At 45.4% G+C, this 21,578-nt stretch overlaps 2 protein-coding genes across 4 annotated transcripts in view; both read right to left on the bottom strand.

Moving 5' to 3' along the window:
* Window positions 1–3,114, bottom strand: part of LOC310689377 (solute carrier family 22 member 13-like) — a 17,298-nt gene extending 14,184 nt beyond the window's left edge. Inside the window, exons 1-3 of the mRNA XM_083467030.1 lie at window positions 3,062–3,114; window positions 1,839–1,916; window positions 29–446 (exon numbers count right to left, since the gene is read on the bottom strand). Coding sequence (XP_083323156.1) covers window positions 29–400 — 372 coding nt within the window. The 5' untranslated portion in view covers window positions 401–446; window positions 1,839–1,916; window positions 3,062–3,114. The remainder of the gene's footprint in view (window positions 1–28; window positions 447–1,838; window positions 1,917–3,061) is intronic.
* On the bottom strand, window positions 2,662–21,511 carry LOC310689378 (solute carrier family 22 member 13-like). Of its 3 annotated transcripts, XM_083467032.1 has the most exons (10): window positions 20,016–21,511; window positions 17,338–17,441; window positions 14,409–14,563; window positions 12,721–12,889; window positions 11,404–11,524; window positions 9,428–9,519; window positions 8,004–8,218; window positions 7,032–7,140; window positions 5,434–5,643; window positions 2,662–3,995 (listed from the first exon to the last, which is right to left on the bottom strand). In XM_083467032.1, exons 1-10 carry the CDS (start codon window positions 20,385–20,387, stop codon window positions 3,905–3,907), a joined length of 1,638 nt encoding a protein of 545 aa, XP_083323158.1. In that variant the 5' UTR covers window positions 20,388–21,511; the 3' UTR covers window positions 2,662–3,904. The 3 variants fall into 3 exon arrangements, with proteins under 3 accessions (XP_083323158.1, XP_083323159.1, XP_083323160.1); XM_083467033.1 differs by lacking the exon at window positions 7,032–7,140 and having other exon boundaries at window positions 5,434–5,639; XM_083467034.1 differs by lacking the exon at window positions 2,662–3,995 and having other exon boundaries at window positions 5,440–5,639.
* Between the last annotated feature and the right edge of the window lie 67 nt (window positions 21,512–21,578).

Genomic DNA, 21,578 nt, shown 5'->3' with positions numbered 1-21,578 from the left:
AAATTATTCAACAAGGGCTGTAAAATACCTCTGTCAGCAACGATGGCTTTGGATCTGTGGGATACACCCAACCATCTCGGCAGGCTTCCGTGGAATTTCGTCCGTCTTTTATGATTGAATCGATATCGCCTTCCACAGGAGTAAACATGGAGCATTCCTCAAAAGAGCCATCTGGTTTCCTGGGAATGGTCAAGTTCAGCTGCTGCTCTTGGGTCAGGTTTTGGGTAATATTAAGGATCCAGTTCGTGTTGCAGTAGTGAGGCACGTCCATGACAATGAAGACTTGTCCGAACACGTGAAAGGGAATTAGGAAATTGGGGATGCAGTTCAGCACCACCAGCCATTTCTGAAACCTGCCAAATTCTCCGATCACCTTCAAGATGTCTCCAAATCTGATCATTCTGGGATCTTTGGCAGCCGGTCTGCATGGTTCTCACACCTGGGGACTGAAATTAATGTTTAAACACAATCATGGCTATGGATTAAGTGAATAATTAATCAGGCTTTGGCATCGGATAAACTTAAGGAATATATGCTATCACAGCTACTGCCAAGGCTATACTTTATTTCTGATTGTTCTCTTCTTATTCAGTCCTGGTGTTCCTTTGACTTAAGTATTTCCTCCAATTAAAAAGAAAGTGAGCCTCGAGGCTATTAACATGTACGGCTGCATCCACACCAAACATTTAGAACACTGCAAAGGACCGTGGGAACTGTAGTTTACCCCCAATAATGCTAAAACCCCCAGCACATTTAACAAACAACATTACCCAGGGTTCTTGGGGTGATGAGAGAGACTGTGCTTTAAATGTACAGTGTGCAGGTATGCAACCTTAGATGAGTTATAGCAACAAGAAGGGGCCATTTGAATATTGTTTGTTTCAGGACAAAAATGAGCGAGGGGTGTTGGCTTCAAGTCTTTTTTGCTGGGTTTTATTTGGTCCAGCGTCCAGTCTGTTTGGCCTAGCAGCTGACAGCCTGTAGTCTCTCTGAGCTTGCTATCAAAGGAGAGAGGAAGATTGGGAGAAGGAAGGACAAGAAACCTAAAGACCCTGAGGAAAGAGTCAGGAACTGTTCCTTTATATTTTTCTAAACTGACACAGAAGTAGCTGGGAATCATCAGCATAAGAACTTAGCAGAACCAGGGCTGAGCAAGGAGAATAAACACTCAAGGGCTGAGAACTGCTGCTGTTTGAGAGTTCATTGCTGGCAGGCACAAACCAAGGTCTGCATCCAACACTGAACACGAATGCTTTTAGTCTGAAGTGGGGGAGTTATTAGACATTTTTTCCCTTTTTTAATAAATTCCATATGTATTCTCCTGAGTCCATAAACAGCCCTAAAGGAATGCCATGCGGCCAGGAGTTGTCCCGTTTCCCCTGCGAGCTAACAGCAGTCCGTACTGAATGTCTGCACTGCAGGCCCTGTTTTGCCTGAAGTGTAAAATGGACTAGCTAAGTTGTGCTTGTGGGACGCGGGTGGCACTGTGGGTTAAACCACAGAGTCTAGGACTTGCCAATCAGAAGGTTGGCGGTTCGAATCCCCGTGACGGAGTAAGCTCCCGTTGCTCGGTCCCTGCTCCTGCCAACCTAGCAGTTCAAAAGCATGTCAAAGTGCAAGTAGATAAATAGGTACCACTCCAGCGGGAAGGTAAACGGCATTTCCATGCGCTGCTCTGGTTCGCCAGAAGCGGCTTAGTCATGCTGGCCACATGACCCGGAAGCTGTACGCCGGCTCCCTCGGCCAATAAAACGAGATGAGCGCCACAACCCCAGAGTTGGTCATGACTGAACCTAATGGTCAGGGGTCCCTTTACCTTTACCTTAAGTTGTGCTTACCAGGCAATCTTGCTGAAAACTGGAGAAACCCAGTGTTAGAGAGGTACCAGTTTTGGCAGTACAAGTTTGACAAGGCAGCTGAAATAAATAGATTACTTTTAGGATCATATGTGGTGGAACCGCACCATAATATATCCATTCTGGCAAACACCATTTGAATAGACTAGTAACATAGTACGGTGCAAGCTTCAGAGTACGCCTCAACTAGCGTCGTTGCTCCTATTTTATAATCAAAAATGCTGATGTTCCTTACAAGGACTTAAGTAGATTTTTGATGGTGGCGGCTCATTAGCTGATAAGTGAGCACTTGAAAACTGGTCTCAGGTTAACATTATCCAGGTGGCACACAAACATTTGGCAAATTGGTTTAGCTGAAAAATTAACAGGAATGTAAAAACAGATGGCTCTGACACCTTTTTGTTTTTAGTTATTTTGTATGTTAACAGGTGTAGTCATTACAATAATTACCCCCATCAACCCATGAAGACCTGTGGCTTAATCTACTGGATTTCACTGTGAACAGCAAAAGGACTATGATCCTGTCTTATGTTGATATTTGTTATTTGTGTGTTCAGAAAACCAATAAAAATATTTACACTTAGGTACCTTTCAGGGACATCCAAGTGTCACTTAGTTGGAAAGTGACATTGGATTGTCCTGTTGGTTACGGAATGAATGGCTGACTCTCATGGAGAAACCACCTCTCATATATAGTATGTAAGGAAGGGGCAAATCATGCTTTGTGTTCATTTTGGGTTTTAAAGGGGTATCTGCCTTTCAAAAACCCTGTATTCCACCAGTATGTATTCACAATGCCAATGGCTCAAACTATTATCCATTTAATTATTTGATTCATTCAGATACTGCCTTTCATACAAACGTCATAGGCTGGTTTATAACATAAAAATACAAAATAGAAACACAAAATACATAACATAAGATAACAACAACAGCAAACAAATACCCCCCCTTCTACAAACACCATTAGAAGGACATCAATGGTTTAATCAGCCAAAAGTTTGGTTATAGAGGAACTTTTTTTGCCTGGAGTGTACCTGAATATTTCTCAGGACAGACATGTTATATTGGTGTGTCTTGAATATGTAACAGTTAAAAGTTATGGCCTGTGTTTCTTAGGTTTCAGAAAGTTGCCGTCTTCCCCCATTATAGCTAAAGCTTTTTCAGACATTTAGCTATGGAAACTGTACAAAACAAACGCGTACGTGCAAACCTGTTTTCCTCAGGTACACTGGAACTTTCAAGTACAAGGGTAAAGCTGAGACCAGCAGATCACTTCCCTCAGACTTGCAAAGCTACAGAGGTCTCCTGATAAGAGAAACGCTCAACTATTTCACATATTCGTTTCACAAGAGTATTTACAACCCTAAAACATTCCATCCCAGCAAATTCTCATGCTGGAGAGAACATCGGACACTACAAGTACAGCATTTTGAAACAATAAAACAATTTAAAGCTAATAATCCACCAGCTGTAAAAAAGAAAAAGAAAGAGTGCAATGGTTTTTAAGGAGAGCTTAGATAGCCCTCTGTCATGAATGCTGTAGCTGAGATTGCAGCTTTGCAGGGGGTTGGACTAGATGACCCGTGGGACCCTTCTACAATTCTATGATTCTGTGTATGCAGAAGGTGTCAGGTTCAATCCCTAGCATCTCCAGGTCTGGCTTGATACAATGCTGATTCTGATGTTTTCTAGACTTCCTACATTGAGTCCAAAGGGATTTACTCCCATATATGTGTGAGCATAGAACTGCACCCTAAATTTGCACTGCAGCTATTCTGTAAGAAGCACAACCAGATCTATCCTAAGATTATCAATGTTCTTTTAAACATGAGTGTATGCTTTTAATCTGCTCATATTACATTCAGATCTTTCAAACCAAGTTATTTTAAGGGGCACGTAATAGAATTGATTTTTTAATTTTCATTTAAAAACCATTTTTAAAAACAAAATATTTAAACCAATTATTTTTATCTGCTGGGCTCAGAGTAGAAGGGGATGAAATTCACACATTCTTCTTGGCAGCTTGGAGCAATCCACATGGTGGGTTAAAGGCGAGTTATTGCTATCCGTTCAGTAATCTCTTCATTCGGTTTTAAACATGCATTTCCCAAACTACCGTTGATTCTTTTGCTGGGCCTATGGAGGGGACAGAAGTTTAAAAGGAAATTATTAAATTCATGCATACGTTTTCTGCTCCAAACGATTCTGAATGGCAGGTGCATCAAGCAAACCTAGGAATTGGTTCACAGAAGCTGCCTCACACAGAGTCATGAAGAAGAGTTTGGATTTGATATCCCACTTTATCACTACCCTAGGGAGTCTTAAAAGCAGCTAACATTCTCCTTTAGCTTCCTCCCCCACAACAAACACTCTGTGAGGCGAGTGGGGCTGAGAGACTTCAAAGAAGTGTGACTGGCCCAAGGTCACCCAGCAGCTGCATGTGGAGGAGCAGGGAAGCGAACCCGGTTCACCAGATTATGAGTCCACCGCTCTTAACCACTACTCCACACTGGCTCTCGTCATGGTTTTGGGTCCATGTAGGTTAATATTGTCTGTTCTGACTTGCAGCAGTTTTCCGGGGTTTCAGACACAGCCTTTCTCAGCCCATTCAGGTGACGCCACATTAGCACTGATGGTTGCACTGTCAGATGATGCCTAACATGTGCGATTCAGCCACAGTTATTGAAGATCAAGGCACACATTCATGTAAGTTAATAGAAGGCAAACAAGTGGACCTTCTGCCCTGGCTGAGACACGAGATCTGCTTGTGGCATTAGGTCTGTGACAGCTCATCTGCACATGCAAGCAAACCCTCAATATTGCAGACCTCGAGCAACAGCAATGCACGTGTGAAGCAGCCCAGGAGGCAGAGTAATCAAGCGATCCATAGCCCTGAGATTCCCAAGTGACAGTAAAAACCTCAAAAGTCAACCTTCTCTTCTGATAACCAGTTCAATTAACCATATGTATGTACAGGGGTAAAGGGACCCCTGACCATGAGGTCCAGTTGTGACCAACTCTGGGGTTGCGGCGCTCATCTCGCTTTACTGGCCGAGGGAGCCGCCGTACAGCTTCCAGGTCATGTGGCCAGCATCACTAAGCTGCTTCTGGCGAACCAGAGCAGCGCACGGAAACGCCGTTTACCTTCCCGCCGGAGCGGTACCTATTTATCTACTTGCACTTTGACGTGCTTTCGAACTGCTAGGTTGGCAGGAGCTGGGACCGAGCAACGGGAACTCACCCCGTCACAGGGATTTGAACCGCCAGCCTTCTGATCGGCAAGTCCTAGGCTCTGTGGTTTAACCCACAGCGCCATCCGCGTCCCCTAACCATATGTATAAATGACTGTAAACAATTGCTTGGCCCTTGGTAGGCGCAAAACAGTGTTTTAAAATCACCCAACACAGTTGCTTTAGCATTGCATTGTTTTAATGGAAGCGGTTAGCTGCCTTGCGGACTCCACACAGCCAGGAAGCACAACCAGGTCAACAGCTCAAGCACAAACACATGGATTTAAAAAAAGGGCAAGAGAATAAATAAATGCACAAGTCTTCCGAACCACCCCAACACTTGCCTCTGATAGTGTGCAATGTCATCCATGCAATCCGGGAGTTCCTTGCCGCACGTCTCCGGAAGCAAGCAAGCAAGGAGTCCACCAGCCACGGCTGCACTGCCAAATATCACCACGGGGATAGAGGGGTGGTACTTGTCCAAGAGACCAATCAGAGGCGAGATGATGCCTGCCAATCTGGCTGCCGTTTGGCACCACCCCACTCCAGTCTGCCTGAGAAGGAAGGAAGACATGTGTGGCGAGTCTTTTCCACAATCCTCTGGAGGGGAGCCACATTGGAGGCATTGCAGGAAATCAAAATGGTAGTTCCCAGGCTCAGGAGCTGGCACTGCTTCCATGTGAGCCAGAGGGGGCCCATGGATGTAAAAAGGCAACCCACACAAATGGCACTCTCCCTAGAGATTCCTGAAACCTGGATATAGGCCAAGCGGCTTTTGGATTGCCACAAGGCACAGCCAATAAGCACTATGAACAGCCAGCTCCCCTTGGAAGCAGGAATAAGCATTGGCTTAAAACTCTTAAAGGTAAAGGTAAAGGTACCCCTGCCCGTATGGGCCAGTCTTGCCAGACTCTAGGGTTCTGCGCTCATCTCACTCTATAGGCCGGGAGCCAGCGCTGTCCGCAGACACTTCCGGGTCACGTGGCCAGCGTGACAAGCTGCATCTGGTGAGCCAGCGCAGCACACGGAACACCATTTACCTTCCCACTGGTAAGCAGTCCCTATTTATCTACTTGCACCCGGGGATGCTTTCAAACTGCTAGGTTGGCAGGCGCTGGGACCGAACGACGGGAGCGCACCCCGCCGCGGGGATTCGGACCGCCGACCATGCGATCGGCAAGTCCTAGGCGCTGAGGTTTTACCCACAGCGCCACCCGTGTCCCACTAAAAAACTCTTAGGCCCCCTCAATGTTCAGAGGGCATTCAGCCTTACCCCTGGCTCCTTGTGACATTGGGCACTCGCAATCGTCTTTAGAAGTTGGCACCTCTGTAGGAAAGTGAATGGAGGGTGGAGATTTCACTTGTTTCTGTCAGTCTTTTCCATTCACCCAGTCTACGAGTTTAAACTTACAATCGTTTGTTGATTGTATGGTTGGTTTATAAACACAACATGCAGTGCTATTTTTCTAGAAAAAGAGGTCATTATGAACATTTTCCTTGTTCTTTTAGAATGGCAATGATGTCTACCTGAGAAGTGCTGGAGCTGAGCTCTGGTGTGCTCCGGCTGAAAAAAAGCCCTGATGGTGTGTGACGTTTCTCAAATTTTGCTAGAGAGCCTGGTTCTCCAGACCTAGCATTCCCCCCCCTTTCCGCCATTTTGTCATCAAAGCCCTTTGCAGTCTACAAGAGCTTGAATTACACAGAGCAGCAGGCTAACTTAAAAGAGCAGACAGGGTGGTGCTATGGCTATGGCTGCTCATATGGGCAACTTACATTACGTAACACTGCAAAAGGTCGTGAATTATCCAATTTAAAAACTGGAAATGTAACCTTTACATCTGATATAACTCTTTATTTTAAAAATGCTCTATTTCAGGCCGTCTGCATAAATACACCCCGTTTTTGAGACACAATATTTTTAAAAGTACATAGCAAGCCTCACCGGACAATAGTTGGGAACAGCTCTGCAGAATACACATATGATATAGATAAGGAACCAGACATGATAAACTTCCCCGTGGTGGCAAACAGCGTTACTAGTATAGGCAGATCTGGGGGAAGAAAGATTGTATGTCAAAGAAAACCCAAAAACAAAAGCTGTGTGTGTGTGTGTTGTCATGCAACCCAGGGCTTCAACAACCCATGCTCAGGGGAGGAGGCCATGGGTACGAGAGGCGCCATCTGTATGGGCATGCCACCAGCTTCAGAAGATGTATCTGTTGCCACAGGCATTGCCTTGATCTCTCAATTCAATCTCCTGCTTAAATTGCTGTGTGGTTTCAAATGGGATTGTTTTCTTGCATATTTTAGTCTGGGATCTTTATATTTTAACTTTTTTGTGTTTTTATAGTTTGTAAACCCCCTTCATGGATCACTGCCTTGCCGTGGCGAAGGGGCTTGAATAACTCAGAGAAGCTATGAGCTATGCCGTGCAGGGCCACCCAAGATGGACAGGCTGATTTCCTTAAGAATGGATGCGTTTGATCTTCTTGCAGTCCTTGAGAGTCCCACGGACTGCAAGAAAATCAAACGCATCCATTCTGAAGGAAATCAGCCCTGAGTGGTCACTGGAAGGACAGATCCTGAAGCTGAGGCTCCAATACTTTGGCCACCTCATGAGAAGAGAAGACTCCCTGGAAAAGTAACCCTGATGTTGGGAAAGATGGAGGGCACAAGGAGAAGGGGACGACAGAGGACGAGATGGTTGGGCAGTGTTCTCGAAGCTACGAACATGAGTTTGACCAAACTGCGGGAGGCAGTGGAAGACAGGAGTGCCTGGCGTGCTCTGGTCCATGGGGTCACGAAGAGTCAGACACGACTAAACGACTAAACAACAACAAGTTTGTAAACAGCTAATTTTGGCATTAAGAGTGTTAGCCCGGGGGATGCTAGCCCTTCAGGGATTGATATGCACCTTTTGGGATGACTGCGATGAGAAGGCAACAAGCTCCCCCCAGGAGCAAGGCGGAAGATTGGCATTTCTTTCTCCCCAGCCACTGCACCAGGAAGATGCAGGAGAGACGACCTGGAATTTCAACAGCCCCAAAGATAGCCTGCGTCAGGTAGATATCGAAACCGAAACCGCCCACGTTCAAGCTCAACCCGTAGTACGCCAAACTGCTGACAAACCTAAAGACGAACAGACCATATCCATGATTAAAAGTAAGGCAAGTTTTAAACTGGAAGGACACACAGCACTTCCCAAAACACGCCTTTGCGATTCCTCACAGTACCCCGTTTTAACTTCTTTAAAAGGTTCTGTGATAGGAATTTTGAGGTCTTAGATATATGGCAATGTTCATAACCGCACGTACATAGATCAGCACAGGAAGACCGACCTGAAGCCATTTTGATTCCTAAACTGAGCAAATGTTTTCTCTGCAAGGTCAAAGTGGAAAAGCCTCCCCATTGTCTTTTCCTTCACAAATCCTGTCTTAAGGGTATGTCTGTGTTTGAATAGGGTGTGAGCCTGTGACCTGGCCCATGAACTAAGTATTTATCATTACAAAAGACTGGCCAGGCTCCCCAGGCAATCCAATCAAGTAACCTGACAGACAGGAGAAAAACAACTTTCAAATTTCTGTTTAGACCACTTTTTTGTGATGTAGGTATGATGTATCTGAGGGGTGGTCTTAGGTTACACCCCTTCTGTGATGTATGTATGATGTTTCTGGGGGTGGTCTTGATCTACAGGGTGGCAATTTCAAAAGTCTTTATAAGGCCTTGCACACCATTTTTCTGGGTCCCTCCTCTCTCCTGCGGGTGAGGGGAGCACCCTGTTGCAACAGATCAATAAAGGCCAAACCTACAGGCTGCTGTTTTGCTCCAAGTTATCCTGGTTGGTGTCTTTGTTTTTGTCTAAGGGAGCCCTCGGATTTTTCCGTTAACATTTTCTAACCCACATGGATGGGAGTGCAGATCGTTTTGGAAATGCGACTTGGAAAAGGGCATGTATTTTGGGCAAATTACAGACGCTGATCATTCAGTGTGGGCCGATGTATGAATAGGGTAATATAAAAGGAGACAAAATGTATTAAGATGCTTTCTGCGTAATCAAATCATTGGCCCTTTTGCCCATCACGGGTAAGTAGTCTTCCCAATGCCATTCTCAGATCTAGGAAATACGCCAAGTTGGATATCTGGTCCATGTGACTCAGTATTGTCCACACAATGGCTGTGACACTCTGGGGTTTCAGGTAGCGTCCTTGCCAGCCACACCTGGAGATAGCGGAGTTTGAAAAGGGAACCTTCTCCATACAGAGCAGAGGCCAGGAACTTTGCACCTTTGGCCTGCAAATGTACTACTGCAAATAAAGTAACAATAGATAACAGGCTTACCAGACTGCTGATAGGACGAAAGTCACCTTCCCCATGTGGGGGTTTCTAAACAGTTCCCAAATGCCTGCAGACACGGTCTTTTCAGGTTTCAGCTTTTGCAAGACATGAAAGTGAAAACAAAGAGAGAAAGGACGGAGTGGGGAAACCAAGTTAACTTCATTTGTAATCTCTTGCTTTCTGGAAAGCCCACCTCAGGTCACTTTTTGTTGTTGTTGTTTCTGCATCAAAACCAAACTATAGTTATGGACCACCCAAACAGTGTTGGCCATAATAAAAAAATTCCTTCCAGTAGCACCTTAAAGACCAACTAAGTTAGTTCTTGGTATGAGCTTTCGTGTGCATGCACACTTCTTCAGATACACTGAAACAGAAGTTGCCAGATCCTTTTATATAGTGAGAAGGTGGGGAGGGGTATTACTCAGAAGGGTGGTGGGAATGGGAGATTGGCAGATAGCTGAGATGAGCCTGTTGACGACTCTTAACGACTGCAATAGGTCTTACAGGAAAAGGCAAGGGGTGAGAAGGTGAAAAATGGCTTAGTCATGTATAATGAGATAAGAATCCAATGTCTTTGTTCAGACCAGGTCTCTCCATGGTTTTAAGTTTGGTAATGAGTTGCAATTCAACTCATTGAATTGAGTGTTGAGTGTTGGCCATATCTGTGTCCCTTTAGCACACTGCCCAACTTCTGGAGACACATTCCTTGCCCTTGCCCCCCCCCAAAAAAGCGCTTTTGGGGGTGAGAACACAGTGTGAGAGCACGTGACACCGAAAATGGCCACCGCAATCTCTCACAGAAAACCCCAGATGTCCCATTTTTCCCAGGGCACTTGGCAGGTATTCTGTTGGGCTTTGCGGCGACCAAAAAGAAGCGCAGTTCCTGCCCAGCTCATCCATGGTTCCTGTCCGCTCACCTTCTCAGCTGGACAAGGTTTTGTGGGAGTTAGGGGGTAAACATGATTTGCGCAATGGAGACGTGAGGAGTTGCTAAATGGAGGCTGCTAAGGAGTCAGGATGGCTTGGCTAGATTCATTTGCTTGTAGCACGGGGAAAGTGTTATCCACAATCGTACCTTGGTTTTCAAAGAGAATGCGTTGCGGCAGTCCGTTCGACTTCTGAAACGTTTGGAAGCCAAGGCACAGCTTCTGATTGGTGCAGGGCACTCCTGCATCCAATCAGAAACTGCGGAAGCCATGCCGGATGTTCTGCTTCCGAGGCAAAGTTTGCAAACCGGAACACCTACTTCTGGGTTTGCGGCGTTCGAGTTCCAAGTTGTTCATGAACTAAGCTGTTCGAAAACCAAGGTACGACTGCGTTTCTTTTCTTTTGAGCTTAAGTACACGGTAAGACAGGAATAGTGATTCTGCGGCCCTCTGCTAGCCCCAGGATGCAAGGCTAGCAGTCAGGGACAATGGGAGATGTTGCCCAACCAATATCTAGCCACAAGTTCCCAGCCACTGGATTAGATGAAAAGACACTGGATTAGATTAAAAAACAGTCTAGGCTGTATGGCAAATACTACTGAGCTACATTTGCCTCTTTGACTTCATCAAAGGTTGTGGGGGAGGAAGGGAAAGGAGAATGTTAGCCGCTTTGAGACTCCTTCGGGTAGTGATAAAGCGGGATATCAAATCCAAACTCTTCTTCTTCTTCATCCTAGAGCCATAGAGCTCCACTCCCCAGGCCATGCCTAAGGATCCAATTTTCTGATGCTACAAGTAGGCGACTTCAGCAATTTAAAATACATTTTTCATTTTCAAGTTTTGTGCTTTTCATTTTTCCTACAAGACATCTGCTTTTGAAAATTGAAGCTAGCTATTTTTGTGGGGGGAGGGGTGCAAATAATTAGCCCCAAGATATGCTCTGGCACCCCTCTCACCGTTCTGAGATTGGGGTGCACAAAACAATATGGACTAGGTGAAATAAATGATATTTTTTGGAAAGAATAGCTGGCTACAACGCCTGGCTTCTCTTACCTCATCTAACAGCTTCAGTGGGATGGCTCGCTTGTTGACAGAAGATGCCTTCTGGAGAAGCTTCTTGGCTTCTTCTGTTTTTCCTTTGGTCACCAGCCACCGAGCAGATTCAGGAAGGATCCTGAGAATAATAATAATAATAATAATAATAATAATAATAATAATAATAATAAATTTTATTTATATCCCGCCCTCCCCAGCCGAAGCTGGGCTCAGGGCGGCTAACAGCAATCAAAATAACCCAACATTCTAAAAACATTCATTATAAAATTAATTAAAATCAAATTGATGGCAACCATTAAGCAAAATTCTGTGGAGATTGCCAGAGGAGGGGGTCAGGCTGCGCCCCGACCAAAGGCCTGGTGGAACAGCTCTGTCTTGCAGGCCCTGCAGAAAGATGTCAGGTCCCGCAGGGCCCTAGTCTCTTGTGATAGAGCGTTCCACCAGATTGGAGCCGCGGCCGAGAAAGCCCTGGCTCTAGTTGAGGCCAGCCTAACCTCTCTGTGGCCTGGGATCTTCAGGATGTTTTTATTTGCAGGCATCTTCAGGATGGTTTTATTCCAACAGGCAAGCAAATTCAGGACAGTCCATTACATCCCTACTAAAAACAAAACAAAACAAAACAAAAACAGAATGGTACAGTGACCTGGCAGACAGCATAGCAGGCTGGAACCCTTGATATACTGCTGCAAGTCCGGACTATGCAGAATTAGATAAATTAACAGGAAGGATTCGAAACCTGCGGGATCAGAGATTCTTAGAGGACTGGAGTAAATATATGAACAATTCGAAAAGTAATTGTGATGAACAGATTACGCTAGTAGGTTTGCAAGAAGTTTTTTTTAAGGTGGATTATTTGAAATATTACAAGAAAGACTATGAAAAGAATTAGTAGTTAAGGGCAATTAAATGCAATATAGAAATTAAAAAATGCAGAATAAGTGATAAAGAACGGAAAATCATCAGAGGTGTTGACGGATGTCTAATATATTTTATAAGATGAGAAGATATGTTGTATGAATGTTGGAACTGATATGTTAAAAAATCAATAAAAGTGTGTGTGTGTGTGTGTGTGTGTGTGTGTGTATGATATACTGCTGTAAGTCCAACTCATAGAACAGTAGAGTTGGAAGAGACACCATGAGTCATCTAGTCTAACCCTCTGCAATGCACTTGTTTTCAATGTAAGCCACCTTGGGGCTCTTGCAGAAGGCAAAGTAAAAACAAAACAGAACACCACTTCAAATAAAAAAAATAGGTGGCTGGGTGGCTGAGGGCCTGGCTCTGGGACTTGTCACATTCTGATCCAGTACTCACCACAGGTAGAAGAAGAGGGCAAAAACTGGGGCAGATCCAGCAAGCTGCAGCGTCCTCCAGTCGCGAAAGGCATAAGCCAGGCCAGCCAGGATCATCTGCCCCACGGAAAAGGCTGCATGGCTGATAATCACCGTATGTGGACGGTAGACAATTCCAACCCATTCTGTAGCTACAGGTGGTTAGTAGAAATTGATTTCAAAGCAAATCGAAATAACAAAAAACCAGTCATATGAATAAAGCTTTAATTATTATTTTTTAATAGCTTTTGACAAGGCAGTCTCACAAGTTTTGGCTTCAAGTTGCATTCAGTTCCACAAAACCCTCTCTTGATTTTTCCTGCTGGTAGTGCAAAGAGAATTTGCAGCTATTATGTAGGGCACTTGTCTTGGATGTTCAGCAACACACACACACACACACACACACACACACACACACACACACACGGTTGTGACTTACTAAAATATTGTTCCAGATGGAAAGCCATTTAAAAACCTATTCCTAGGGCAGCAATATAGTGGGTAATAAACCTTGCCCTAGGTCAGTGATGGCCAAACTTGGCTCTCCATCTGTTTTGGGACTACAGCTCCCATCATCCCTAACTAACAGGACCAGTGGTCAGGGATGATGGGAATTGTAGTCCCAAAACAGCTGGAGGGCCAAGATTGGCCATCACTGCCCTAGGTCAACTGAACTTGGACAGGTTCTTATCTCCCCAATGGGACAAGGTTGACAAGTGGCTGGCCAGCTGTCAGTCTGGGGTTTATTTTGCATAGCTCTGTGCGAAGCAGCCTCAACTATTGGAAGATCACCAGGGCTTACAAAGAACCTAGGTCAAGGGTGAACAACATGGTGCCCTCCAGACATTGATGGACTCCAACTCCCATGAACCCCAGCAAGAATGGCCAATGATGGGAGCTGTAGTCCAACAACCCTGGAAGGGCCCAGGGCCCAGGTCTTATGTTCTGACAAGTGCATATCACAAACGGAACAAATGAAGCTGCTTGATGAAAGATCACATTATTGGTCCTTCTGGAGGGCTTCGGACTTCCAAAAGGCAGCAGATCCCAGGGGCCTCAGGTAGAGAAGGATCTTCCCTTTCACCTGCTATTTGGTCCTTTTGTCTGAAGATGTCAGGAACTGAACCCTGGTATCTTCTACATGCAAAGCACAAGGCTTGACCATTGCGCTATCGCTTCTGCTCATATGAGAGTCTGGTATATCTGTCTTCAAAAGCCATACTTAAGACTCAGAATGCTGTGCTTTCAGAAATGTGAAGCTATTCAGAGCATAAACACCACTCTTGATCTTTTAAAAAATGCAGTCAGAGAGCGAGAAAAAGGCCTCGCTGATGTGATCCAAAAGAAAGCAGAGCCATACATTTGGCACCAGCTTCACTGCAGAAGTTGCCACCCAACTGTCTTAGGGACCGCACTCCAGATTTGTGTAGGGTTTACTCCTTAGCCTTTTCATCCCCTGAGGATGTCTCGCAAGGCGGCGAGTAACGAATATTCATAATAAACATAATAAAAATAAGCACACACCGCACAAAGAACAGCCAGCGAGTGCGGTGGCATGGAGATATTTCCGAGGGCCGGGTAGAATGGTATTGAGGGCCGCATTTGCCCAAAGAGCAACCCAGAGACTAGGCTTCCCTTTCTATTTTGTAAAGCCGTTTCTGTACATCTTACCTAAAGCTAAACTGCTTATCACGACTCCGGAAACAGAAGCACCCACAAGAAATCGGAACGCAATGTAGAGGTAGAAATTGGGAGCAAAGGCCGTAGCAACCCCAAACACGCCTTCGATGAGCATGGACAACAGAAGACTTGGCCGCCGACCAAACCTGGGAGAGGAGGGAATGCATTTTGCCATCAGGTTGCTTTTGGGGAACTTTCGCTCTCCTAAGACAGTAGCAGAAAATAGGAGGCACACACAAAAATCCCTGGTCACAAGGACATTGGTCTCCAGCTGCACTCTTTAGTAGAGGGATGAAAAGACAGGTGCTTCTGGGAGCCCATAAGCCCCAGCCAGCAGGACCGGCAATTAGGGATGATGGGAGCACCACATTGGCAGAGGCTGGTGTAACTTACATACTCCCAACCTCCCCCAAGTGCTACTCCTGATTTCCAGATGTTTGCCTTGTATACTGGTGTGATAGGAATTTTGAGGTCTTAAAAGTAAAGGGACCCCTGACCATGAGGTCCAGTCGTGGCCGACTCTGGGGTTGTGGAGCTCATCTCTCTTTAATGGCCAAGAAAGCCGGCGTACAGCTTCCAGGTCATGTGGCCAACATGACTAAGCCGCTTCTGGCGAACCAGAGCAGCACACGGAAACGCCATTTACCTTCCCACCGGAGCGGTACCTATTTATCTACTTGCACTTTGACGTGCTTTTTGAACTGCTAGGTTGGCAGAAGCAGGGACCGAGCAACGGGAGCTCACCCCATCACAGGGATTCGAACTGCCAACCTTCTGATCGGCAAATCCTAGGCTCTGTCGTTTAACCCACAGTGACACCTGAGTCTTAGATGTTAAATGTTCATAAGTGTACCAACCAAGCACTTACATAGATCAGCACAGGAAGACCAACCTGAAATCATTTTTGATTCCCAAATGTTTTCTCTGCAAGGAGGGAGGGGGAGGTCAGGGAGCCTTCCCATTGTCTCAGGGACTGAGTAACCAGCATTTTAATGGGTGACAGACTATCAGGAAAGGCAATCAGATAACCTGACAGACAGGAAAACAACACCACCTTTTCTGTGATGTAGATATGATGTATGGAGCGTTGGTCTTGAGCTCCAGGGCAGGGAATTTAAAATGTCTATATAAGGCCTTGCGTGCAATTGTTCTGGATTCATCCTCCTTTCCCGCATGTGAGGGGAGCACCTTGTTTCAACAGAATAATAAAGATCAGGCTTGCTAGCTGCTTTGCTTCTCAATATTCTCTGGTAGGCCTCTGTTATTTTCTCCTACCAATAGGGAACCTACGTAAGGACTCTATATGGGCTCTTGGATACCCTATAAGGGAAAAAGGGCAGATTTTGTTTACAACACTGGGTTTTGCAAAAAGTGGGACCTGCAAACAGACGTCACTGGTGTTTAGGGTACCAGCCAGTCATACCTTTCCCAAGATACTCCATTCCCTCCTCCCAGTCTTCCCCATCATACAACATTGTATGGCCACTGTGCAAGCTCAGTCGTCACTGGGGGTGCCCCCTTAGGTCCCCCTATATCTACCCCCCTACTTCTATGAACCTTACGGTCTCCCTGCATCTTCCTCTTTTTTCACAGTAGCTACATAGCAGCCATGACTCTGCTCCTGAGTTTCCTATTATATGCATGACAACAATGACAATAGGCCATTGCTAAAAGCCAGAGGGAGCTTGCTCATCTATGAAACATCCTGTTATGTCTGCTGCGGCAGAAAGGATCAGAGTACAGTGGTACCTTGGGTTGCGTACCCTTCAGGTTACATACGCTACAGGTTACAGACTCCGCTAACCCAGAAATAGTACCTCAGGTTAAGAACTTTGCTTCAGGATGAGAACAGAAATTGTACAGCGGCGGAGCAGCGGCAGCAGGAGGCCCCATTAGCTAAAGTAGTGCTTCAGGTTAAGAACAGTTTCAGGTTAAGAATGGACCTCAGGAATGAATTAAGTACTTAACCCAAGGTACCACTGTATTGTGGTGTCTTTAAAAACTAGCATTTATTGTGATATTGTCATTTCACTTCTTCTACAGTGGTACTTCGGGTTACAGACGCTTCAGGTTACAGACTCCACTAACCCAGAAATAGTACCTCGGGTTAAGAACTTTGCTTCAGGACAAGAACAGAAATCTCGCGGCGGCAGCGGGAGGCCCCATGTAAAGTGGTTCTCAGGTTAAGAACAGTTTTAGGTTAAGAACGGACCTCCAGAACGAATTAAATTCTTAACCCGAGGTACCACTGTACTGGCTTAGAAGCCGTTGTTTTGTTGCTGTTGAAGACACGCTCCAAACCCCATCATGAAACTACAGATGTAACAATTCATGATAAAATTTGACTCTGCCCATTGAGGTCTTAACTGAGACTAGGGACCTGTCTCCCACTACGTGTGTTAAACCTTCCTAGCCTTGCAATGATGGCCATGTTATCACAAATTCTACTGCTGAGAATAGTTTATCTCACGTGCTTTAAACTTTGCAGATAAATGTCATAAACCCAATGAACCTCCTGAGTTTCATGGCCACACCTCTCCGCTGTCTCTGGTTTTGTGCTTGTGGTAGACTTTAGGAGTCTGGTGACACAGGCAGCAGTGCCACAATCACTTTTACCCATTTTTAAGACACCACGGTGCTCTTAGGACCAAGCTACATGCAAAGTTAAATGCATTTATTTATTTTGCATTTAAGGTGCAGGTTTCTAAAAAATGCAAGTTGTGTTAGCTTGGGGAATCTAATAATTACAAGCAGGGAGGTAAGCAGCGGGGAATTTAACCCATTCCTCCCCTGCTACTGTCCTGGGTAAAATCCTTCTGAAGCTGGTTTTTGGGGACGGGCAGGAATCTCCTGCTGACTGACCACATTTCTAAATGGCAACATTTCCCCAGCCTGCTGCCCCTTTTATTTTCTCTCTTACCGGTCGCTTAACAGACCAGACACCAGCGCTCCAGCAAGAAGGCCCAGCATGTAAATAGATTGTGAGATGTCGTTTAAATCTTCCCAGTCACATACCAGGTCAAACTTAAGGAAAGAAAAGGAAAGCCACTTTACTTGAAAGGAATCAGAAGAGGGAAAGAATTAAACTTGTACCTTGACAATGGGCACATCTTTTCAGTAGCCAAGGCTTGTGCATAGGAAACTGTTTTCAACCATAGGGTTAGCATATTAGGTCTTCCTAACCCTCTGTTCCCTGCACTAACTGGCAACAGCTGTCCAAGAATACAGACCTGCTACTTTTAATTGGAAGGACCAGAACTCATTGTTAGAACAGCTGCTTTGTATGCAGAAAGACCTAGATTCAATCCCTAACATCTCCAGATAGTAAACCCGGAAAACCAGGGGAGCTGTCAGTGGAGAACATGGCTCTTCAACCAAGGTCCATTCAGATCTTGCAATGAACTAATTCAGGTTAACTAATTCACTGAATTACGGTAAATCAAACATCTCTGAATTGCACCTATAATTTCCAAGTGAATTGAATGTGAATTAAGTTCCTTTTGTGGTGTAACTTTGGGTGATTTTTTAAATTCAATTTGCTTTTAATTTTAATTGGGTGCGCGCGCGCATATGCACACACAAATATTTTTTGATAGCGGCCATTGCATTTACCGTTTTTACTTGCCTGAAAAATGCTGCTGCTGTTTAAGTTTAAAGTTCATAATTTGGTGGGAGGGAGCTGGAAAGAGTCAGGAAGACAAAGAAATGAATGCAAAGCAATACACTTTCCCTCGCTTGCAAAAACACTTAGGGTTGCCAAATTATGGTTTAGCATCATCCGTGGGGCAGGCACTGGGGTTGGGAGTTGTTGTTGTTAATTAAATTTATATATTGCCTGTTGTCCGAAGATCTCAGGGCGGTTCATAAGATGTTTAACAGGAGTTGGCGCCTATGGCTACAGGTGTGGAAGTGAAATGGCTCTGAATTGCGAGGTTGTGAAATGCAACATGCACCACCTCCTGAGACTTCACTGTGCTCAAAATGAGGTACCTGGTACCATACACAATGCTTGCATGGCTAAACTGTGGAAAAGGGGATTAGACAAACTAATGGAGAATAGGACAACCACGGACTACTAATCATGATGGCCAAAGATTGCCTCCAGTGGTTAGCCACTGTAAGAACAGACTTTATTTCGCCTTATTCTAAAGCGCTCTTCCTATATTCCTAGGAACAGGGATTTGGTAGCGCTGGCATCAAAAGGCCAGAGGTGGACGTGCAAGGAAGTCTCAAAAGCTGTGAAGTCCGCTCCACTTAACCGTGGGGAGGAGTTGCAGTGGACCACGTGGCCACGCACTCTACTCCGGGGGCGGGGGACGAAGTCCCGTGTTGCCTGGGGAATCCCGGCCACGTCATCGTCCAGCTGGCCAATCTGGTAGCTGGGGGGCGTGGCCGGGACCATTTAAGCTGGGGCGTGAGCTGGAGGGCTTCCTCTTGGCTCGCTTCTTCAAACTCCCTCCCTCCCTCCCTATTTTACAGGTTTTCTGCATTGCCCTTGCTATGGACCTTGGTTGGTCGCCGTTGAGGGGCCTGGTAGGAATTTTTCCACTTGGAAAAACTGGCAAGGGGCCATTTGGTTTTCACCTACCTCGTAGCAATCGTCACAACTTTGTAAGGTTTCGCGGTTAGGCATTGTCTGACCTTATGAGGGAGGTGTGGCCATCACCTGCCCCTCCAAGCTTAAGGGTATTCCGTTAAAGGAATCCGGGGGTGTGGATCTTGTCCGAAGCCCAGGGCGGGGCTAGGGCCATGACACGACCCCGACGGGAACATCTGGGGGAGCTCGTGTTGTTCTGCATCAACGGGACTCCCTTTTCTGGTGGTTTACCCTTACCGGACTCCCTACGCAACGGGCAGGAGTCAGATATAGTTCATTCAATGCCTAAGCCAATACTGCTCACAGTCTGTAATCAATAAAGTTGTGGCCAAAATTTGCCCAATAACATTAACATAATATCTGTGTCCTGGTGTCTTAATTCTTTACGAGGGGGGGAATGCGGGGTCTAGACACACAATTAGGGACTCTTCCCAGAAGGAGCTAGAGGAATAGGACGAGAGTGATGTTTTACACACCGAAGGAAACTATCGACCAGGACGTGTGGCTGTCAACTCTCTAGCTGCCATTAATATACTGCTTTATGTCTAAATAGGCTTCTCTGAAGCATGACGTATGCTGGGACAATCTTATATAAAGAAATAACCAAAATCAGTGGCTGCTGCCGTCACTTCTAACGGTTCAAAAAATCACCTTCAGGAATGTGCACTTCGTAATGTCTGCTTCCTTGCAAAGAGACATTGCAAGGCGCTGTCTGCGCAGAATAAAAGTGCTGGACTGCGGTCCTGCTATACGGTCTGAAGAACCACGAGGCCACCACCTTGTCAAAGCTAAGCAGGTCCAGGCCTGGACGAGTGCCTGGATGGGAGACCCCATCACAGTGGGACAGAAATGTAGGTTGCCTTGGGATCCACGAAGGGAAGGACACAGGGGTATATAGACTGCTTAGAAGCCATTTTGGCACATAATTGGTATATAAATTAATAAATAACTTAGGGGGAAAGCAAGCAAATGATCCAAAGGGTAAAATACAATTTCCAAACCTGTGTAAGCAAGGAAGGCTCTTGGTTTGAAGGATAAACCCACCCACGCCGACACTTTTCGGTAGAATTAAGTCCATATTGCACGATGGCATCGAGATCCCAGTCCACTGGAGTGTACATGAGACATTCTTCAAATGTCCCATCGGGCTTTTTGGGAAGGGTCAAGTTCAGCCGTTCCTCTTCAGTCAGGTTCAAGCCGATGGCGTTGAACCAGCTTGTGTTGCAATGATGGGGCTCTTCCAGGACCATGAATAACTGGGAAAACATATGGAAGGCGAGGCTTGGCGAAGCTAGAGTCACGAGCATCAACAACCGCCATTGGAAACGCCCAAAGTCTCCAAGAGTTTTGATGATTTCCCCAGTGTCAGACATTGCTAGCTTCTTTCTACCCTTCCCTTCTGCGACTGCAATCTCCCCCAAAGACTTTTTTCACCTAGCCTCTGGAATTAATGTTTAAACCCAAAATAAATGTTTAGATGGGATTTGGCAAGAAGGATGGGTATCCACTGTGATCTTTTGTGCCTCACATTTCTGCAACACTACTCTGTAACCCATTAACCCGGCTGCCAACAATAAATGGCAATATCACGGGAAAATGCCATATTGAAAAAGGACAAGACAAAGTTGTCCCATGTCGCTGCTGTTATTTATTCTAATGCTGGAAATGCCAACTAAGGAAATATTTAAAAAATAATGGGGGGATGGGAACAAAGAGCCAAGAATTAAAGTTGGGCAGAGAGATTACAAATGTGGTCCAGAACTTCTCTTGAGGAAGGCTGGTGTGTTGTGTGGATATTCTCTTGTATGTAAGCATACATGTGATAGGAATTTTGAGGTCTTAGATATATGTTAAATGTTCATAAGTGTACCAACCAAGCATATACATAGATCAGCACAGGAAGACCGACCTGGAACCATTTTGATTCCCAAACTGACCAAATGTTTTCTCTGCAAGGTCAAAAGAAAATGGAAAAGCCTCCCCATTGTCTTTTCCTTCACAAATCCTGTCTTAAGGGTATGTCTGTGTTTGAATAGGGTGTGAGCCTGTGACCTGGCCTAGGAACTAAGTATTTATCATTACAAAAGACTGGCCAGGCTCCCCAGGCAATCCAATCAAGTAACCTGCCAGACAGGAGATAAACAATGACAGGAGAAAAACAACATTCAAATTTCTGTTTTAAGACCGCCTTTTCTGTGATGTAGGTATGATGCTTCTGGGGGTGGTCTTGATCTACAGGGTGGCAATTTCAAAAGTCTTTATAAGGCCTTGTGCACCATTTTTTCTGGGTTCCTCCTCTCTCCTGCGGGTGAGGGGAGCACCCTGTTGCAACAGTTCAATAAAGATCAAGCTTACTAGCTGCTTTGCTTCTCAATATTCTCTGGTTGGCCCCTGTTATTCTCTCCTACCAATAGGGAACCTATGTAAGGTCTCTATATGGGCTCTTGGATACTCCATAAAGGAAAAGGGCAATTTTTGTTTACAACATACGACATAACCGTGATGAGGTATTGGGGATATTTGCAAGGAGAGGCAGAGAGAGAATGAGAGCAGCATCATAAGAA

This window comes from Podarcis liolepis, assembly GCF_965112155.1.
Source record: "Podarcis liolepis genome assembly, chromosome: 12".
NCBI classification, from domain to species: Eukaryota; Metazoa; Chordata; class Lepidosauria; order Squamata; family Lacertidae; genus Podarcis; species Podarcis liolepis.
Note: the sequence above shows the minus strand (reverse complement) of the source record. Positions and strands in the feature narration are given on the sequence as shown.